This window comes from Aplidium turbinatum, chromosome 5 (genome assembly GCF_918807975.1).
Source record: "Aplidium turbinatum chromosome 5, kaAplTurb1.1, whole genome shotgun sequence".
Classification (NCBI taxonomy): Eukaryota; Metazoa; Chordata; class Ascidiacea; order Aplousobranchia; family Polyclinidae; genus Aplidium; species Aplidium turbinatum.
The window spans coordinates 19,980,625-19,996,971 of NC_137476.1; the positions used below are offsets into that span (position 1 = coordinate 19,980,625).

The window sequence follows — 16,347 nt, forward strand, 5'->3', positions numbered from 1 at the left end:
ATTGCAATGCTCAACGATGCCGCGAGATATTGCAATACTGCGGCCCATTCTTTATTTTAACTTTAACCCGTTAAATGCGCGATTTATTTATTTATTTTAACTCTAATCCGCGGTATGCCTTTGTTTTCTCACCCACAAAAAACAACTTGAAAGAGATTTTGACTCGTTGCTGTTCTTTCCATAAAAACGTTTGAAACGCATCATTATTGCCAGGTTTCATGATTTTATTTTGCGTTTCAAGGCGCACAAAGTCAAATTGCAGTGATGGATTATCGGATTGTGTGACCCAGCAGGATTATAAAATAGCAAGATTGTTTGCAAACCATTATAAAATCGGAAACTTTTACATGGGGATACATGCAAATACAAGCATGATACATAGCTAATCGAGAAAAGGCTAAGTTATAATTAATTTGTTCTTTATAACTTACTTATGATGGAGAAATTTATTACACAGAAAAAAATGTGGAACAATGTTCATAGGCGCCGACTTTTCAAAAAACTTTGGGGGGCGAGAAAGGTGATGACGTCATAACCGTAACGCTATTTTACTCAATTAAAATAGTCTTTGATTAAGCTTACTGTCTTGTTTATACTGACACCTAGGTCGCAAACCGAATTTATTAAAACCGCTGCTTGAAACGATTAGTTTTACACATGCAGGACGCCTAGACGTAAAAAAATTGATATTGTTAAGTCATAATTGGAACAGTTAGAAAACAAAGCCGATTAATTTCCTTTCCTGCGAGGGCATAACAACGATCAAGACAGTGAAGTTATCGAAATAAAACGCAAAAAATCATGATCAGCTATCAGTTTTATTAACCTCGTTTTGCTAATTACTTACCTTCAAAGCGTTAACAACGGCGAAGTGTTTTCTCTTGTTTTTTATCAAAAGTCTTTATAGTCGAATACTGTCGAGTATAGGTCGAGATGTTCGCAAGTGATGTTCACCTCAAAAAGACAGTTGAACTTATACACGAAACAAGCTGTTTTTTCCAGGCAGTTTACAAAATGAACGCATTTTTGCTGCGGGAAATTGCTGACGTAGATTACGGAAGTTGAATTGGCGTCGGCGGAAGCAAAGTTTTGAATACGTTTATTTCACAGTGATTCAACCTTAATTTTCAATTTTAATGATTTCTTGTCAATTCTAAACTTTATGCACTTGTTGAGCAATAATCAATATGCAAAGCTCACAAGACAAAACAGCGGAAAGAGCTGTTTTAAGAGATCGATTTTTTTATTTTTGCGTGTAAGATATAATCGTTCTTATTACGTAACATTCCATGATCGTTGAAGTCGATGTCAAACCTTAGCGGCCGCATAAAACGATGATGTCAGGTTGGCTAGGTGATAATAGCGGTAAAAGACGTCGTTAATGCAGGCAATACCTGCGACTAGGGATGGGCAATATAGAATTTCGAATAGTTGCAATCCGAATATCTAATTATTCGAATTGAAATGACATTTCGAATCGAATTTTCCAAACCGAAATTAAAATATCCACTTTTCAGACTACCAAATTTTTCATCGATTTTTCGCCGATCAATATTACATTCGGCTCAGCGATAGATTGGCTAGTCGCTCTAGCGAAAACGGCTAGCCAGCTCTTTACCAGTGCGGTTTGTAAACGTCGGAAGACCGTTGTGCTGTGGATTTGCATCGTACGAATGGAACACAATTCAACTCTGGGTGAGGCTACTGCTACACCTAGTGTCGTAAGTTCCACAACAATGCAGCAATCCAATGAAATGGATGATCTATTGAGCGACGAATACTTCAGCATCAACTAACGACGACAACGAACAGCTTTGAGTTACCGAAGAAAACCGATCCTACCTTAAGGCAAAAGTGCCATACAGCGATGCAATTGAATGGTGGAACAAAAATCAAGAAAAGTTCCCGCGGTTGTTTGATCTTGCGGGGAAGTATTTAGCCACTTCTGCATCCTCAGAAAGATCCTTCTCGAGTGCTGGATTAACAGCATAAAAACTGCGATTGCAGCTCGCTGGAGAGCATTTAGAAGCTTTAAACATTCTTCACTGCCACAAAGACTTGCTCTCCTCGGCAGTTACTGCTGTTTTTCGTTTCGTTGCCACTTTTTCAATATGTGTCTTCAATAAAATCAGAATAAAAACAAAGCTTTTTGACAATTTCTGACATTAAAAGAAATTATTCTAGAATAGGTATTCGAAATTCTAAATTCGAAAAATTATTCTAGAATAATTCTAGAATAGCTTATTCTTCTATTTTGCCCATCCCTACCTGCGACCAAGCTCATTAAACACCTTTTCTTTTATCGGTTTTCGATTTAATTCTAATCACACATTGCGAACAAAACAATGCGTTCTGTTCAATCACAATTGATCTTACAGCTGGAAGACCTCGTTGAAAATAGCGCGTCTAATATAGTTGGTTTACTTAATATTGCCGTGAATAGTTACGTGACTATTCCAACAGCGTAAGTTACACCACGATCTACTTTGAAATTTCCATACCTCATGTCAATCCCAATTCTTAGATGAACCATCGAATGGTAGTGTCGGAATAAGCTATTCGACTTATACACGGGTGAAGAAAATAATACCAATTTTCGGCTCAAAAGTAGGGGTTCGACGTATACGAGATTGACCTATACTCGAGTATAGGCTACACGGTAGTGCAGGAGTGTCATATTTCATATAGATGAGTGTATATTGATGAGTGTATGAGATGTATATATTTTCACAATATTTACATCAATATAGTGCTTATTGAAGCAAAACACGGATGACAGTTTTGAAAAATGCATTTTTTCTTTAAGCTGTATTTACGTAATTGTTCGTTGTGTCGTAGTTTCAACTCGATAAAGTTTGCTAAAATCGATTTCATGTTTGAAGTCACAAAAAAATCTAATGGACGCTTGGATAACTCGTGAAATGAGAATAAACATTCAACCTCGCATTCGCTTTTTTGCTACCACGCGTTTTGACTTTGAAGTTGCTCCTCACGCACGGGAAGATAAGCAGTGTGTGACTGTGAACGTGCGCATCTCAGTCTAGGTTTTTTTTTCGGTCATTTATCGGTCATTGACCGATTTTTTAGCAAAATGACCGAAAAAAATATTGTCAATTCGGTCAAAATATCCGAAAACATATAATAGTCAATTGACTAGATATGACCAAAAATGACTAAAAATGACCGAAAAAAATAAAAAATGACCAAATTTTTCAAGTCATTTCGGACAAATGACCGAAAAGTCTCAGCGAAAAAATAAACCCAGATTCTCAGTAATTCACGTTCCAGAGAAAGCCATGCGATCAGCTGCTGTTTTGCAGTCAAGAGCAACGTTAGGCTGTTTTTCGCTTTCGGCATTCTTTACATCCGTTTAAATGATTTAAATCTTTTTCGCGAAGTATTTTATCTTTGAAACACCACTTGTAATAGACATTTTTGTTGCCCTTCAACCATAAATTTACAAGGGCACCGCCCCCCGGAAGTCGGCGCGTATGACAATGTTGATCATGATGCAGAAGAAGCAGAAGTAGGAAGTACAAGTAAAAAGAAAGCAAAAAAGACTGGTCTTTACTGTGACAGTTGTTTGAGTATATAGGCTTTAGTTGGTGTGGTGACCAAGCACAACCTCTACCAGAGTGTCTATTATGCAAACAAAAATTGTCAAACGAAGCCACGGTACCAAGAAAATTAAACAGACACTTCACTAAAAAAAACATGGACATCTCTCGTATAAACCTCGAATACATTTTGAGAGAGTTTTAGCTGAGAGAAAACAGCAAAGCCAGGCATTTACACAAATTTTCAAAGTATCTACCAAAGCTCAAGAGGCCAGTTGTTTAGTAGCAGAAATTATTGCTAAAAACTCAAAGCCTCACACCAAAGCGGAGAGCATTATCCTTCCTGCATGCAGTGCAATTGTGAAAACAATGCTCGGAAATAAGGCCGAGGAAGAAATAAAAAAGATTCCCTTGTCAAATAATACCATTTGTAGAAGAATTTGTGATATGTTTGCCCCCGGGTTTGCCGACATAGCAAATACTGTACCGGTAATCACTTCTGTGTTATTTCATACAGTTATTTGAAATACAGAAACCTCATAAAATTGATCCAGTTGTGCCAGGGTGCCGCAAACTATTTATCTCTTTGATAGGGTGCCGCAAGATCTAAAAGGTTGGGAACCACTGATCTAAACCCTGGCCGAAAAAGATCTTTTCCCACCCCTGACCGTCTCAGAGCTGAAGATGGACATTTTTGTCTTTTATTTTTCCAAGTGTTTGTTTACTTCGATGTAAAATCAAATGTCAATCACTGGCAATGTTCGCCTTTATACAAGACAACACTGCTGTTTTTATTTTTGAAAGTGTTCGTTTATTTCGATGTAAAATGAAATGTCAATCACTAAAAATGTTAGCTTTTATACAAGACACCACTGCTGCATTCATTTTACAAAGTTTTTTTTTTATTTTGATGTATAATTAAATGTCAATCACTGACAAGGTTTGCTTTTATACAAGACACTACTTTTTGTACAAGACAGTCAAAATGCAGAAACGCGAAAAAAAAAAAAAATGCCGTTTACCGCGTCACGATCACGGCGCGCGAATGCCGATGGAAAGTGGTTAAAGATTTGTATTATATTGTGAATATGATTTTAAAAAAGGGTATATACATATTTTTGAAAAATACAATTCATTATACTATTTAATGTCTGCACATTTCCCAACCGGCTCTGTATTATTGCATTTAAAATCCTACACGGAAAGAGAAAACAATGGATATTACGGTATATATACAATCTCTATGAGTTGACTAAAGATGAACCCATTATAGCCTCAGCCATGGTCAATGTATGTTGTATATTCAAAACTGTCAATATATAAGATAGAATGCATTTTAGTTAATGATATGCTTTAAATATACTTAGACTAGAGAACATGAAATCGCTCTAGCCATATACGGTAATCCCACCCTAATGATTGACAGGATTAGTTAAGTTAGATTGACTAGTTAAGTTAAGGTGCATCCTTTAGAAACTGATGAGCATTTAAATTAAAATTTTAATACAAAAGAATGCCAGCAGCTTTTAGTAAATATGATACATGCCCGGCTCAAGATCATACGAAGCTGGTTCGACTCTCCGGTTGTGCGCTTGAGCAACGCATTTCAGGACTGCTTTACATTCAGCGGCACCTAGTGAATGAAATAATTCCCGGCAACAACAGTTCAACAATCAGAAAAATTCACTCTGCCAATCTCGGTGACTGGCCCTGCGTCAAGAGCCTGTGCAGTCTACAAGTACGTGAAACTACCAGGAATAACGTTTCAAGGCTTTGTCCATCCGAGGATAGATATTCAAAACTAACCAACCATAATGCACTATGCAGAAAGAGTTTAAAGGTCAAAGTAGCTCCTTGCTGCTTCATTCCTTTCACAGTAAACTGTTCCCATGCAAAAACAAAACTCACAAGAAAAATATAAGGTATTATGAAACTAAAAACTTGTTTACCTTTTCTTCTTCTGGTGGCCATTCTAGTAATTGCACAATATCATACAACAATTTTTCAGACATAGCAACTAATCACATGCAGGTCACTGTGAAACCTACAACGATATATATGGCTGAAATAAAGGAGCTACAAAGACCTGATGATTGTCTGGCATATGACAACGAGACAAGTTTTAGAACCCTCCTTCGTGATGCTCTTTTTCTAATTCCACAACACAAGTTGTCCTGTGCCAGTGTTGAGCGAATGTGACTTTAAAGACCCCGACTTTACTTCAACTCCATGAAACCACACTCCAATCCAGCTCCAAAACATTTTATCAATTTACACTCCAAATTCACTTCACAGGCACAATCTAATTCTGAGCAAACATATGCGTATGGCGACTGGCGTATAATACCGTACAAAATAGCTGAAAGGTGCGAAACACTTTGTCAACTTTAGTGACATGTAAAATTTTTGGTGCAAGTATAGAATCCGCCACCCTAGTCAACATGACGTCACAAAACGGACGCAACTACTACATAAGGGGTGAAAAAAAGGATGCTGAAAAGCGGCGGAATGAAGGTGATAAAGCGGAATGGATATGGATTTTTTGACAATTTTACTGTGTTTTTACAATAAAAACATTAAACCAACGTCGAGTGTTGAATATAACTACCTAGAATGACATAAAATTTACCAAATTGCATCAATTCAGCTAAAAATTTACCCAATTAAACTTTAAAAATAAAAATATGAAACGTTTGCAACTAAATGTGTTGTAGCTATCTAATTTCAGCTCGCATTTTAATTTTTACAATAAAAGTACCAATCTAACGCAACTGCAAAAAGTATGTCTTGCTTTATGCACCTGGAAAGTTTCAGGTTTATATCTGCTGTAGTTTTCTCGTTTCTGCTCGGATTTTAACAATTTTGCCATCGTTGGAAAGCACGATCATACATCTACACGAATCAATTAAACAGTAGCACAAAATAGGTACTAGCTTTATCTTGTGATAACTTAAACTTCACCAACTTGTAACGATTCTCAGCAATTTAATTTTTGCAATAAATCATTAAATCTTTGCAAACTAAAAGAATATGTCTTGCTTTATGCACATGAAAACTTTCAGGTTGATATCTTATCCACAAAACTGGCAATCGTCGTTCAAACGTAGCCGCTCGGCAACACTTTTTTCCAATGCATTGTAAAGGCAAATCGATCCTTATTCAGTATACGCCACCCCCTGTTTGCAGTGATCGGTAAATAGTGCTTCCACTAAACTTGCTGTAGTTTTCTTGTTTCTGCTCAGATTTGAACAATCTTTCCATCGTTGGAAAGCACAATCATACATCTACCCGAATCAATTGGCTACAAATCCAAAACAAGTACTATCTTTATCTTGTAATAACTTAAACTTCACCAATTTGTACCGATTCTCAACAATTTAATTTTTACAATAAAATCATTAATCTTTCACAAATTGAAAGAGTATGTCTTGCTTTATTCACCTGAAAAGTTTCAGGTTCATATCTCATCTACCAAACGAGCAATCGTCGTTCAAACTTAACCGCCCAGCAAAGCTTTTTTTCAATGCATTGTAAAGGCGAATCGATCCTTATTCAGTATACGCCACCCCCTGTTTGCTGTGATCGGTAAATAGTGCTTCCACTAAACTTACTGTAGTTTTCTCGTTTCTGCTCGAATTTTAACAATTTTACCACCGTTGGAAAGTACAATTATATATCTACCCGAATCAATTAAACACAAGCACAAAGTAAGTACTAACTTTATCTTGTAATAACTTAAACTTCACCAACTTGTACCAATTCTCAGCAATTTGATTTTTACAACAAAATCATTAATATTTGCAAATTGAAAGAGTATGTCTTGCTTTATGCATCTGAAAAGTTTCAGATTGATATCTCATCTACCAAACGAGCAATCGTTGTTCAAACTTAACCGCCCAGCGAAGCTTTTTTCCAATGCATTGTAAAGGCGAATCGATCCTTAGTCAGTATACGCCACCCCCTGTTTGCTGTGATCGGTAAATAGTGCTTCCACTAAACTTGCTGTAGTTTTCTCGTTTCTGCTCGGATTTTAACAATTTTGCCATCGTTGGAAAGCACAATCATACATCTACACGAATCAATTGGCTACAAATCCAGAACAAGTACTATCTTTATCTTGTAATAACTTAAACTTCACAAATTTGTATCGATTCTCAACAATTTAATTTTTACAATAAAATCATTAATCTTTTACAAATTAAAAGAGTATGTCTTGCTTTATGCACCTGAAAAGTTTCAGGTTTATATCTCATCTACCAAACGAGCAATCGTCGTTCAAACTTAACCGCCCAGCAAAGCTTTTTTTCAATGCATTGTAAAGGCGAATCGATCCTTATTCAGTATACGCCACCCCCTGTTTGCAGTGATCGGTAAATAGTGCTTCCACTAAACTTGCTGTAGTTTTCTCGTTTCTGCTCGGATTTTAACAATTTTACCATCGTTGGAAAGTACAATTATATATCTACCCGAATCAATTAAACACAAGCACAAAGTAAGTACTAACTTTATCTTGTAATAACTTAAACTTCACCAACTTGTACCAATTCTCAGCAATTTAATTTTTACAACAAAATCATTATTGTTTTGCAAATTGAAAGAGTATGTCTTGCTTTATGCATCTGAAAAGTTTCAGATTGATATCTCATCTACCAAACGAGCAATCGTCGTTCAAACTTAACCGCCCAGCAAAGCTTTTTTCCAATGCATTGTAAAGGCGAATCGATCCTTAGTCAGTATACGCCACCCCCTGTTTGCTGTGATCGGTAAATAGTGCTTCCACTAAACTTGCGGTAGTTTTCTCGTTTCTGCTCGGATTTTAACAATTTTGCCATCGTTGGAAAACACGATCATACATCTACACGAATCAATTAAACAGTAGCACAAACTAAGTATTAGCTTTATCTTGTGATAACTTAAACTTCACCAACTTGTACCGATTCTCAGTAATTTACTTTATTCAATAAAATTATTAAACTTTAGCATATTGAAAGGATATGTCTTGCTTTATGCACCTAGAAAGTTTCAAGTTTACATCTTATCTGCAAAACTGGCAATCGTCGTTCAAACGTAGCCGCTCGGCGAAGCTTTTTTCCAATGCGTTGTAAAGGCGAATCGATCCTTATTCAGTATATGCGCCACCCCCTGTTTGCTGTGATCGGTAAATAGTGCTTCCACTAAACTTGCTGTAGTTTTCTCATTTCTGCTCGGATTTTAACAATTTTGCCATCGTTGGAAAGTGCAATTATATATCTACTTGAATCAATTAAACACAAGCACAAAGTACGTACTAGCTTTATCCCGTGATAACTTAAACTTCACCAACTTGTACCAATTCTCAGCAGTTTAATTTTTACAATAAAGTCATTAATATTCTGCAAATGGAAAGAGTATGTCTTGCTTTATGCACCTAGAAAGTTTCAGATTTATATCTCATCTACCAAACGAGCAATCGTCGTTCAAACTTAACCGCCCAGCGAAGCTTTTTTTCAATGCATTGTAAAGGCGAATCGATCCTTATTCAGTATACGCCACCCCCTGTTTGCTGTGATCGGTAAATAGTGCTTCCACTAAACTTGCCGTAGTTTTCTCGTTTCTGCTCGGATTTTAACAATTTTGCCATCGTTGGAAAGGAAGATCATACATCTAAACGAATCAATTGGCTACGAATCCAGAACAAGTACTAACTTTATCTTGTAATAACTTAAACTTCACCAATTTGTACCGATTCTCAGCAATTTAATTTTTACAATAAAATCATTAAACCTTAGCAAATTGAAAGGGTATGTCTTGCTTCATGCAACTGAAAAGTTCAGGTTTATGTCTTATCTATAAAGCGAGCAATCGTCCTTCGTATTTGGACAACACTGATACATCTTACATCTAGGAAAAGAGCAAGATGCTAGCCGTTTTTGTCATTCGTCCAGTTCAAAGAACACGCAACACAATTTAAACCCTTTGAATTGGGATTGTTTGGAGGGTAGCTCATAGCCTTCCTACCAGTTGTGTAGCCAAGGGAGGGGGGGTTGCGTGTGACGTCACGATTAGCACGCGTGTGACGTCACGATATTGAAAATGATGCTTTCAGTCTTTACGTCTCTAAAACAAAGTTTGCCTAATTTTAAACGAAACTGCATTAAAAGAGCGAGTTTTGCCAATACCTAACATTCAAATATCTCAACCAGGAATACGCAACAAGAAAACATAGCGACTTAGCTCTATTACCAAAAAATGTTACGTTTGAACGACGATTGCCAGTTTTGTAGATAAGATATAAACTTGAAACTTTTCATGTGAATAAAGTAAGACATACTCTTTCAATTTGCAAATATTTAATAATTTTATTGTATAAAGTAAATTGCTGAGAATCGGTACAAGTTGGTGAAGTTTAAGTTATCACAAGAAAAAGATGGTACTTGTTTTGGATTTGTAGCCAATTGATTCGTGTAGATCAAGGGTGCACAACCTTTTTGCTATTGCCGGCCGCATTCCGATTAATTCTATAAAGCACGCCTCCAGTGAGTTTTAAATGATTTTTTTTTTTTCAATTTGCGTTATCTAAGAGAAGAATGTATTCGTTAATATTTACTAAACTTATCATACTTAGGCTATACCTAATAGTACCATGAAATATCAAACATTTTGAAATGAATTTATTCAATAAAAGTCTGCGACATTGCAACTCCCTTGATTTTGCATACGAGCACCAGTTAAGACACCAGTCTCAGTTAGCCTGATTTGTTCGGTACTCGTTTTTGTAGGTACTTCATTCGTGAAAAGGCAGACTCACACTTTTCTTCAAATTTTCGACACAGATTTTCCTCGACTCGCCTTCCAATTTTGCATAATGGTGTGACATATGACGACAAAAATGCTGTTTTGCATTATTTCCTTTAACAGTTTTAACCACTTGACTGCATATTAGACACATCATAGTATGCGCTGCCGTCTCCATCATGAAATAACCCAACTCCCATTTGGAATTGAATACCCTTTTCTCCTCTGCTAGTGTTCTTTTTCTTTGGACATAATGCAATGTAGGCAGTGCCGGTCTTAGGGTATTTCGGGCCCTGTGCGGAATATGCTTTGCGGGCCCTAATGACAATGATCCAATTTAGTAGCGTAGCTAGGTATTTGAAAGGGGAGGGGGTTTTGACGGCGTGTTCGCCGAAGGCGACACCCAGCGTCTGGACTGGAATGCCTCAGAAATTTTTGAAAAATTACTTTGAATTTGGTGCATTCTGAGAGCATGTTCAACAAAAATTTGGGTATGAATATTACTGTAAAATGGTGCTTGCCTCACCCTCTGCACTTGCCTCACCCTAAAGCCGCAACTATGACTTCAAGGAATGGGCTACCGGTACTTGCTTGTGAATCGAATTGAATTTTTTTCCATTGGAAATGACAAAAATTACTGCATTTTTTGAGTAGCCTAAATTGCGGGGCCCCCTAATTTTCGGGCACTGTGCGATCGCACGATTTGCACACCCCAAAGACCGGCACTGAATGTAGGCTACCGTTACAATGAAATTAGGTTGAGGAAAAAGTTTTGTCTCAAAACGATTTTAACAATATAGTCTAGCCTACAAAAACTTATGATGAGAATGTTTTTCAAGTTTTAAAATTTGAAATATTATACATAATTACAAGCTACAAGGGTATCCAGTGGTTCTAGATATCCCTGTATAATATTTAAAATACATTTCATTTTTATTAATGAAATAATTTTTTTATTTCAAAAACAGGGCACGGCCGCCAACACATGCTTATTAAATTACGTGTTAACGGCCGCATAATTATTTATCGACGGCCGCAGGTTGAACACCGTTGGTGTAGATGTATGCTCTTGCTTTCCAACGATGGCAAAATTGTTAAAATCCGAGCAGAAACGAGAAAACTACCGCACGTTCAGTGGAAGCACTATTTTCCGATCACAGCAAACAGGGGGTGGCGTATACTGAATAAGGATCGATTCGCCTTTACAATGCATTAAAAACGCTTCGCTGGGCGGTTAAGTTTGAACGACGATTGCTCGTTTGGTAGATGAGATATAAACCTGAAACTTTTCATGTGAATAAAGTAAGACATACTCTTTCCATTTGCAAATATTTAATAATTTTATTGCATAAAGTAAATTGCTGAGAATCGGTACAAGTTGGTGAAGTTAAAGTTATTACAAGAAAAAGATGATACTTGTTTTGGATTTGTAGCCAATTGATTCGTGTAGATGTATGATCGTGCTTTCCAACGATGGCAAAATTGTTAAAATCCAAGCAGAAACAAGAAAACTACAGCAAGTTTAGTGGAAGCACTATTTACCGATCACAGCAAACAGGGGGTGGCGTATACTGAATAAGGATCGATTCGCCTTTACAATGCATTGAAAAAAAGCTTCGCTGGGCGGTTAAGTTTGAACGACGATTGCTCGTTTGGTAGATGACATATAAATCTGAAACTTTTCAGGTGCATAAAGCTAGACATACTCTTTCCATTTGCAAAATATTAATGACTTTATTGTAAAAATTAAACTGCTGAGAATCGGTACAAGTTGGTAAAGTTTAAGTTATCACAAGATAAAGTTAGTACTTACTTTGTGCTTGTGTTTAATTGATTCGGGTGGATATATAATTGTACTTTCCAACGATGGTAAAATTGTTAAAATCCGAGCAGAAACGAGAAAACTACCGCAAGTTTAGTGGAAGCACTATTTACCGATCACAGCAAACAGGGGGTGGCGTATACTGAATAAGGATCGATTCGCCTTTACAACGCATTGGAAAAAAGCTTCGCCGAGCGGCTACGTTTGAACGACGATTGCCAGTTTTGTAGATAAGATATAAACTTGAAACTTTCTAGGTGCATAAAGCAAGACATATCCTTTCAATATGCTAAAGTTTAATAATTTTATTGAATGAAGTAAATTACTGAGAATCGGTACAATTTGGTGAAGCTTAAGTAATCACAAGATGAAGCTAATACTTAGTTTGTGCTACTGTTTAATTGATTCGTGTAGATGTATGATCGTGCTTTCCAACGATGGCAAAATTGTTCAAATCCGAGCAGAAACGAGAAAACTACAGCAAGTTTAGTGGAAGCACTATTTACCGATCACAGCAAACAGGGAGTGGCGCATATACTGAATAAGGATCGATTCGCCTTTACAATGCATTGGAAAAAAGCTTTGCTGGGCGGTTAAGTTTGAACGACGATTGCTCGTTTGGTAGATGAGATATCAATCTGAAACTTTTCAGATGCATAAAGCAAGAGATACTCTTTCAATTTGCAAAATATTAATGATTTTATTGTAAAAATTAAATTGTTGAGAAGCGGTAAAAGTTGGTGAAGTTTAAGTTATTACAAGATAAACTTAGTACTTACTCTGTGCTTGTGTTTAATTGATTCGGGTAGATATATAATTGCACTTTCCAACGGTGTTAAATTGTTAAAATCCGAGCAGAAACGAGAAAACTACAGCAAGTTTAGTGGAAGCACTATTTACCGATCACAGCAAACAGGGGGTGGCGTATACTGAATAAGGATCGATTCGCCTTTACAATGCATTGAAAAAAAGCTTTGCTGGGCGGTTAAGTTTGAACGACGATTGCTCGTTTGGTAGATGAGATATGAACCTGAAACTTTCTAGGTGAATAAAGCAAGACATACTCTTTCAATTTGAAAAATATTAATGATTGTATTGTAAAAATTAAATTGCTGAGAATCGGTACAAGTTGGTAAGGTTTAAGTTATTACAAGATAAAGATAGTACTTGTTTTGGATTTGTAGCCAATTGATTCGGGTAGATGTATGATTGTGCTTTCCAACGATGGCAAAATTGTTCAAATCCGAGCAGAAACAAGAAAACTACAGCCAGTTTAGTGGAAGCACTATTTACCGATCACAGCAAACAGGGAGAGGCGTATACTGAATAAGGATCGATTTGCCTTTACAATGCATTGGAAAAAAGCTTCGCCGAGCGGCTACGTTTGAACGACGATTGCCAGTTTTGTGGATAAGATATAAACCTGAAAGTTTTCATGTGCATAAAGCAAGACATATTCTTTTAGTTTGCAAAGATTTAATGATTTTATTGCAAAAATTAAATTGCTGAGAATCGTTACAAGTTGGTGAAGTTTAAGTTATCACAAGATAAAGCTAGTACCTATTTTGTGCTACTGTTTAATTGATTCGTGTAGATGTATGATCGTGCTTTCTAACGATGGCAAAATTGTTAAAATCCGAGCAGAAACGAGAAAACTACAGCAAGTTTAGTGGAAGCACTATTTACCGATCACAGCAAACAGGGGGTGGCTTAATACTGAATAAGGATCGATTCGCCTTTACAATGCATTGGAAAAAAGTGTCGCCGAGCGGCTACGTTTGAACGACGATTGCCCGTTTTGTAGATAAGATATAAACCTGAAACTTTCCAGGTGCATAAAGCAAGACATACTTTTTGCAGTTGCGTTAGATTGGTACTTTTATTGTAAAAATTAAAATGCGAGCTGAAATTAGATAGCTGCAACACATTTAGTTGCAAACGTTTCATTTTTTATTTTTAAAGTTTAATTGGGTAAATTTTTAGCTGAATTGATGCAATTTGGTAAATTTTATGTCATTCTAGGTAGTTATATTCAACACTCGACGTTGGTTTAATGTTTTTATTGTAAAAACACAGTAAAATTGTCAAAAAATCCATATCCATTCCGCTTTATCACCTTCATTCCGCCGCTTTTCAGCATCCTTTTTTTCACCCCTTATGTAGTAGTTGCGTCCGTTTTGTGACGTCATGTTGACCAGGGTGGCGGATTCTATACTTGCACCAAATTTTTTCAGTGGAGCAAACTTATAAGCATTTTACCGCTTAATCGAAAATCGTGGAACAGTTAAAGTTTTTTTTCCCACAAACACAATAGTGGAGATAGTTGATTGATCAACTGAAATTCAAGGTTGCTGAAACAAACTCTAAATTCAATCAACTCCAAAAACTTTGTGAAAAATAAAACTCCAAATCCATTCCATTTTCTGAAAAGGCAAACTCCGGCTCCACTCGTTATTCCCGACATGTCACCGAACCGATCGATCACCTACCGGTAGGTGTTGAATAATAAATTGAATTGAATAGGTGGTTAGTTCTTGAGTGAGTACTCTTGCAAGAGAGTTGCCAGATTTTAAAGCCCTAAATATGCCAAATTTTTCTGAAACATATACCAAAAAATATGCCAAATAAGACAGGCAAGAATTCAAGGTCAAAACAGGGATATCTAAAGAAGGGGACACGAAGGCTTTTATTACGTCTGACAATAGAAGGGCTTTTGTTTATCGTAAATAATCTGTGTTTATTGTAGAATGACAATTGGCACCGATAATAGTTTAATAAATCTTGTTATGATAACTTGCATTGCGCTATTAGCATCAGGCCTGGATATTCACAACATGCTCATGGTTGCTTGTTAATTCAACTACCCATATACTTGCTTTACATCTAGCCGACTGCAAAGGCTTTGTATAAAAAAACAGCTTACTGGTAACTTTTCAACTGTCTTTGTAAACAAGTATTCTTTAAATATGCTCTATGTAACGTTTACTAACTGTGTTTGGTAGCTGACTGTAGGCTACCAGTTGCACTACAAAACTTTCTGCTATTTAAAAAAGAACCTCATGTTTCACGCGCTACAAACTACATGAGAACAAGGCAATCGCTGCGAGCCTTCATATCCCCTTCTCTAGATATCCCAGGGTCAAAATTAGATAAAAACAGCTGAAAATTCAAACAAAATATTTATAATTATCAAGAATTCTACAACTAGCAAGAATTCAAGGTCAAAATTAGATAAAAAGAATTGAAAATTCACACGAAATATTTACAATTATCAAAGAATTGTGTAAACTGCACCAACTGCAAGTAATAATCAACTTCAAATAGAGCACAAATTTATTCACGTAATGTGTGATGCATTTGAGAATTCAGAGTAAACAGCTCAACATTTTTTATCTTCATTCAAATCATTACCTTTACTCGAAATATGCCAAAATATGCCAAATTTACAAAAATATGCCAAACACAAATTTACATGCCAAACAACAAAAAAATATGCCAAATTGGCAACTTTGGGGCTGCAAGGGTGATTATTTTCCACGTCACGCTTCGTTGCACAGAAATGCTTAGCAGTTAGCATAATCTTCGTAAAAACGTGGAATCAATGTTAAAACACAAGGAATTGATTGTTATATTTTATTTAAGTTATTTTTATAAGAAAAACAGGCCAAGTGACTGATACAAAGTCACTTTTTATTCACAAACTAAAACAACATTTAAGCAAAACGGACACGCCATAGAAAGACAACGTAGAAAGGCTTTCTTGCATTCTTGTGAAGATGTTAGTGGAAATCCGAAATTATTTACAAAATTTACAAAAGGCTTTCCTAACAATAATATCGATTGCTTGTGCTGTACTTTTATGTTTGGAGATATTAACAGCAAGCGCAATAGGCCTACTCCATAATCAATACGACACGTTGCAAAAGGGGATGAGAGCTCCATCAACACCATCAGAACATCATCATCTACCAGCTCATCCCACCAGGACAAGAAACAATAACTTAGGCCGGCAGCAGTGGCCGAGTGGCTAGCGCGTTGGGCTCGCAGTCGAGAGCCTGCATGTTCGACTCCAGCCACCCGCACTTGCTGTTGTTTCTCTGGGCAAGAAACTTTACGATAATTGCCTCTACCCAGTAATCGATTTCGAGTAATGGGTAGGCTAGACTAGTACCAAATTTAAGTCATAAGTAGAGT

At 36.5% G+C, this 16,347-nt stretch overlaps 1 protein-coding gene across 1 annotated transcript in view; it reads right to left on the minus strand.

The window, feature by feature from the left end:
- Positions 1–5,603, minus strand: part of LOC145770599 (NBAS subunit of NRZ tethering complex-like) — a 44,308-nt gene extending 38,705 nt beyond the window's left edge. Inside the window, exon 1 of the mRNA XM_082582287.1 lies at positions 5,507–5,603. Coding sequence (XP_082438413.1) covers positions 5,507–5,569 — 63 coding nt within the window. The 5' untranslated portion in view covers positions 5,570–5,603. The remainder of the gene's footprint in view (positions 1–5,506) is intronic.
- Between the last annotated feature and the right edge of the window lie 10,744 nt (positions 5,604–16,347).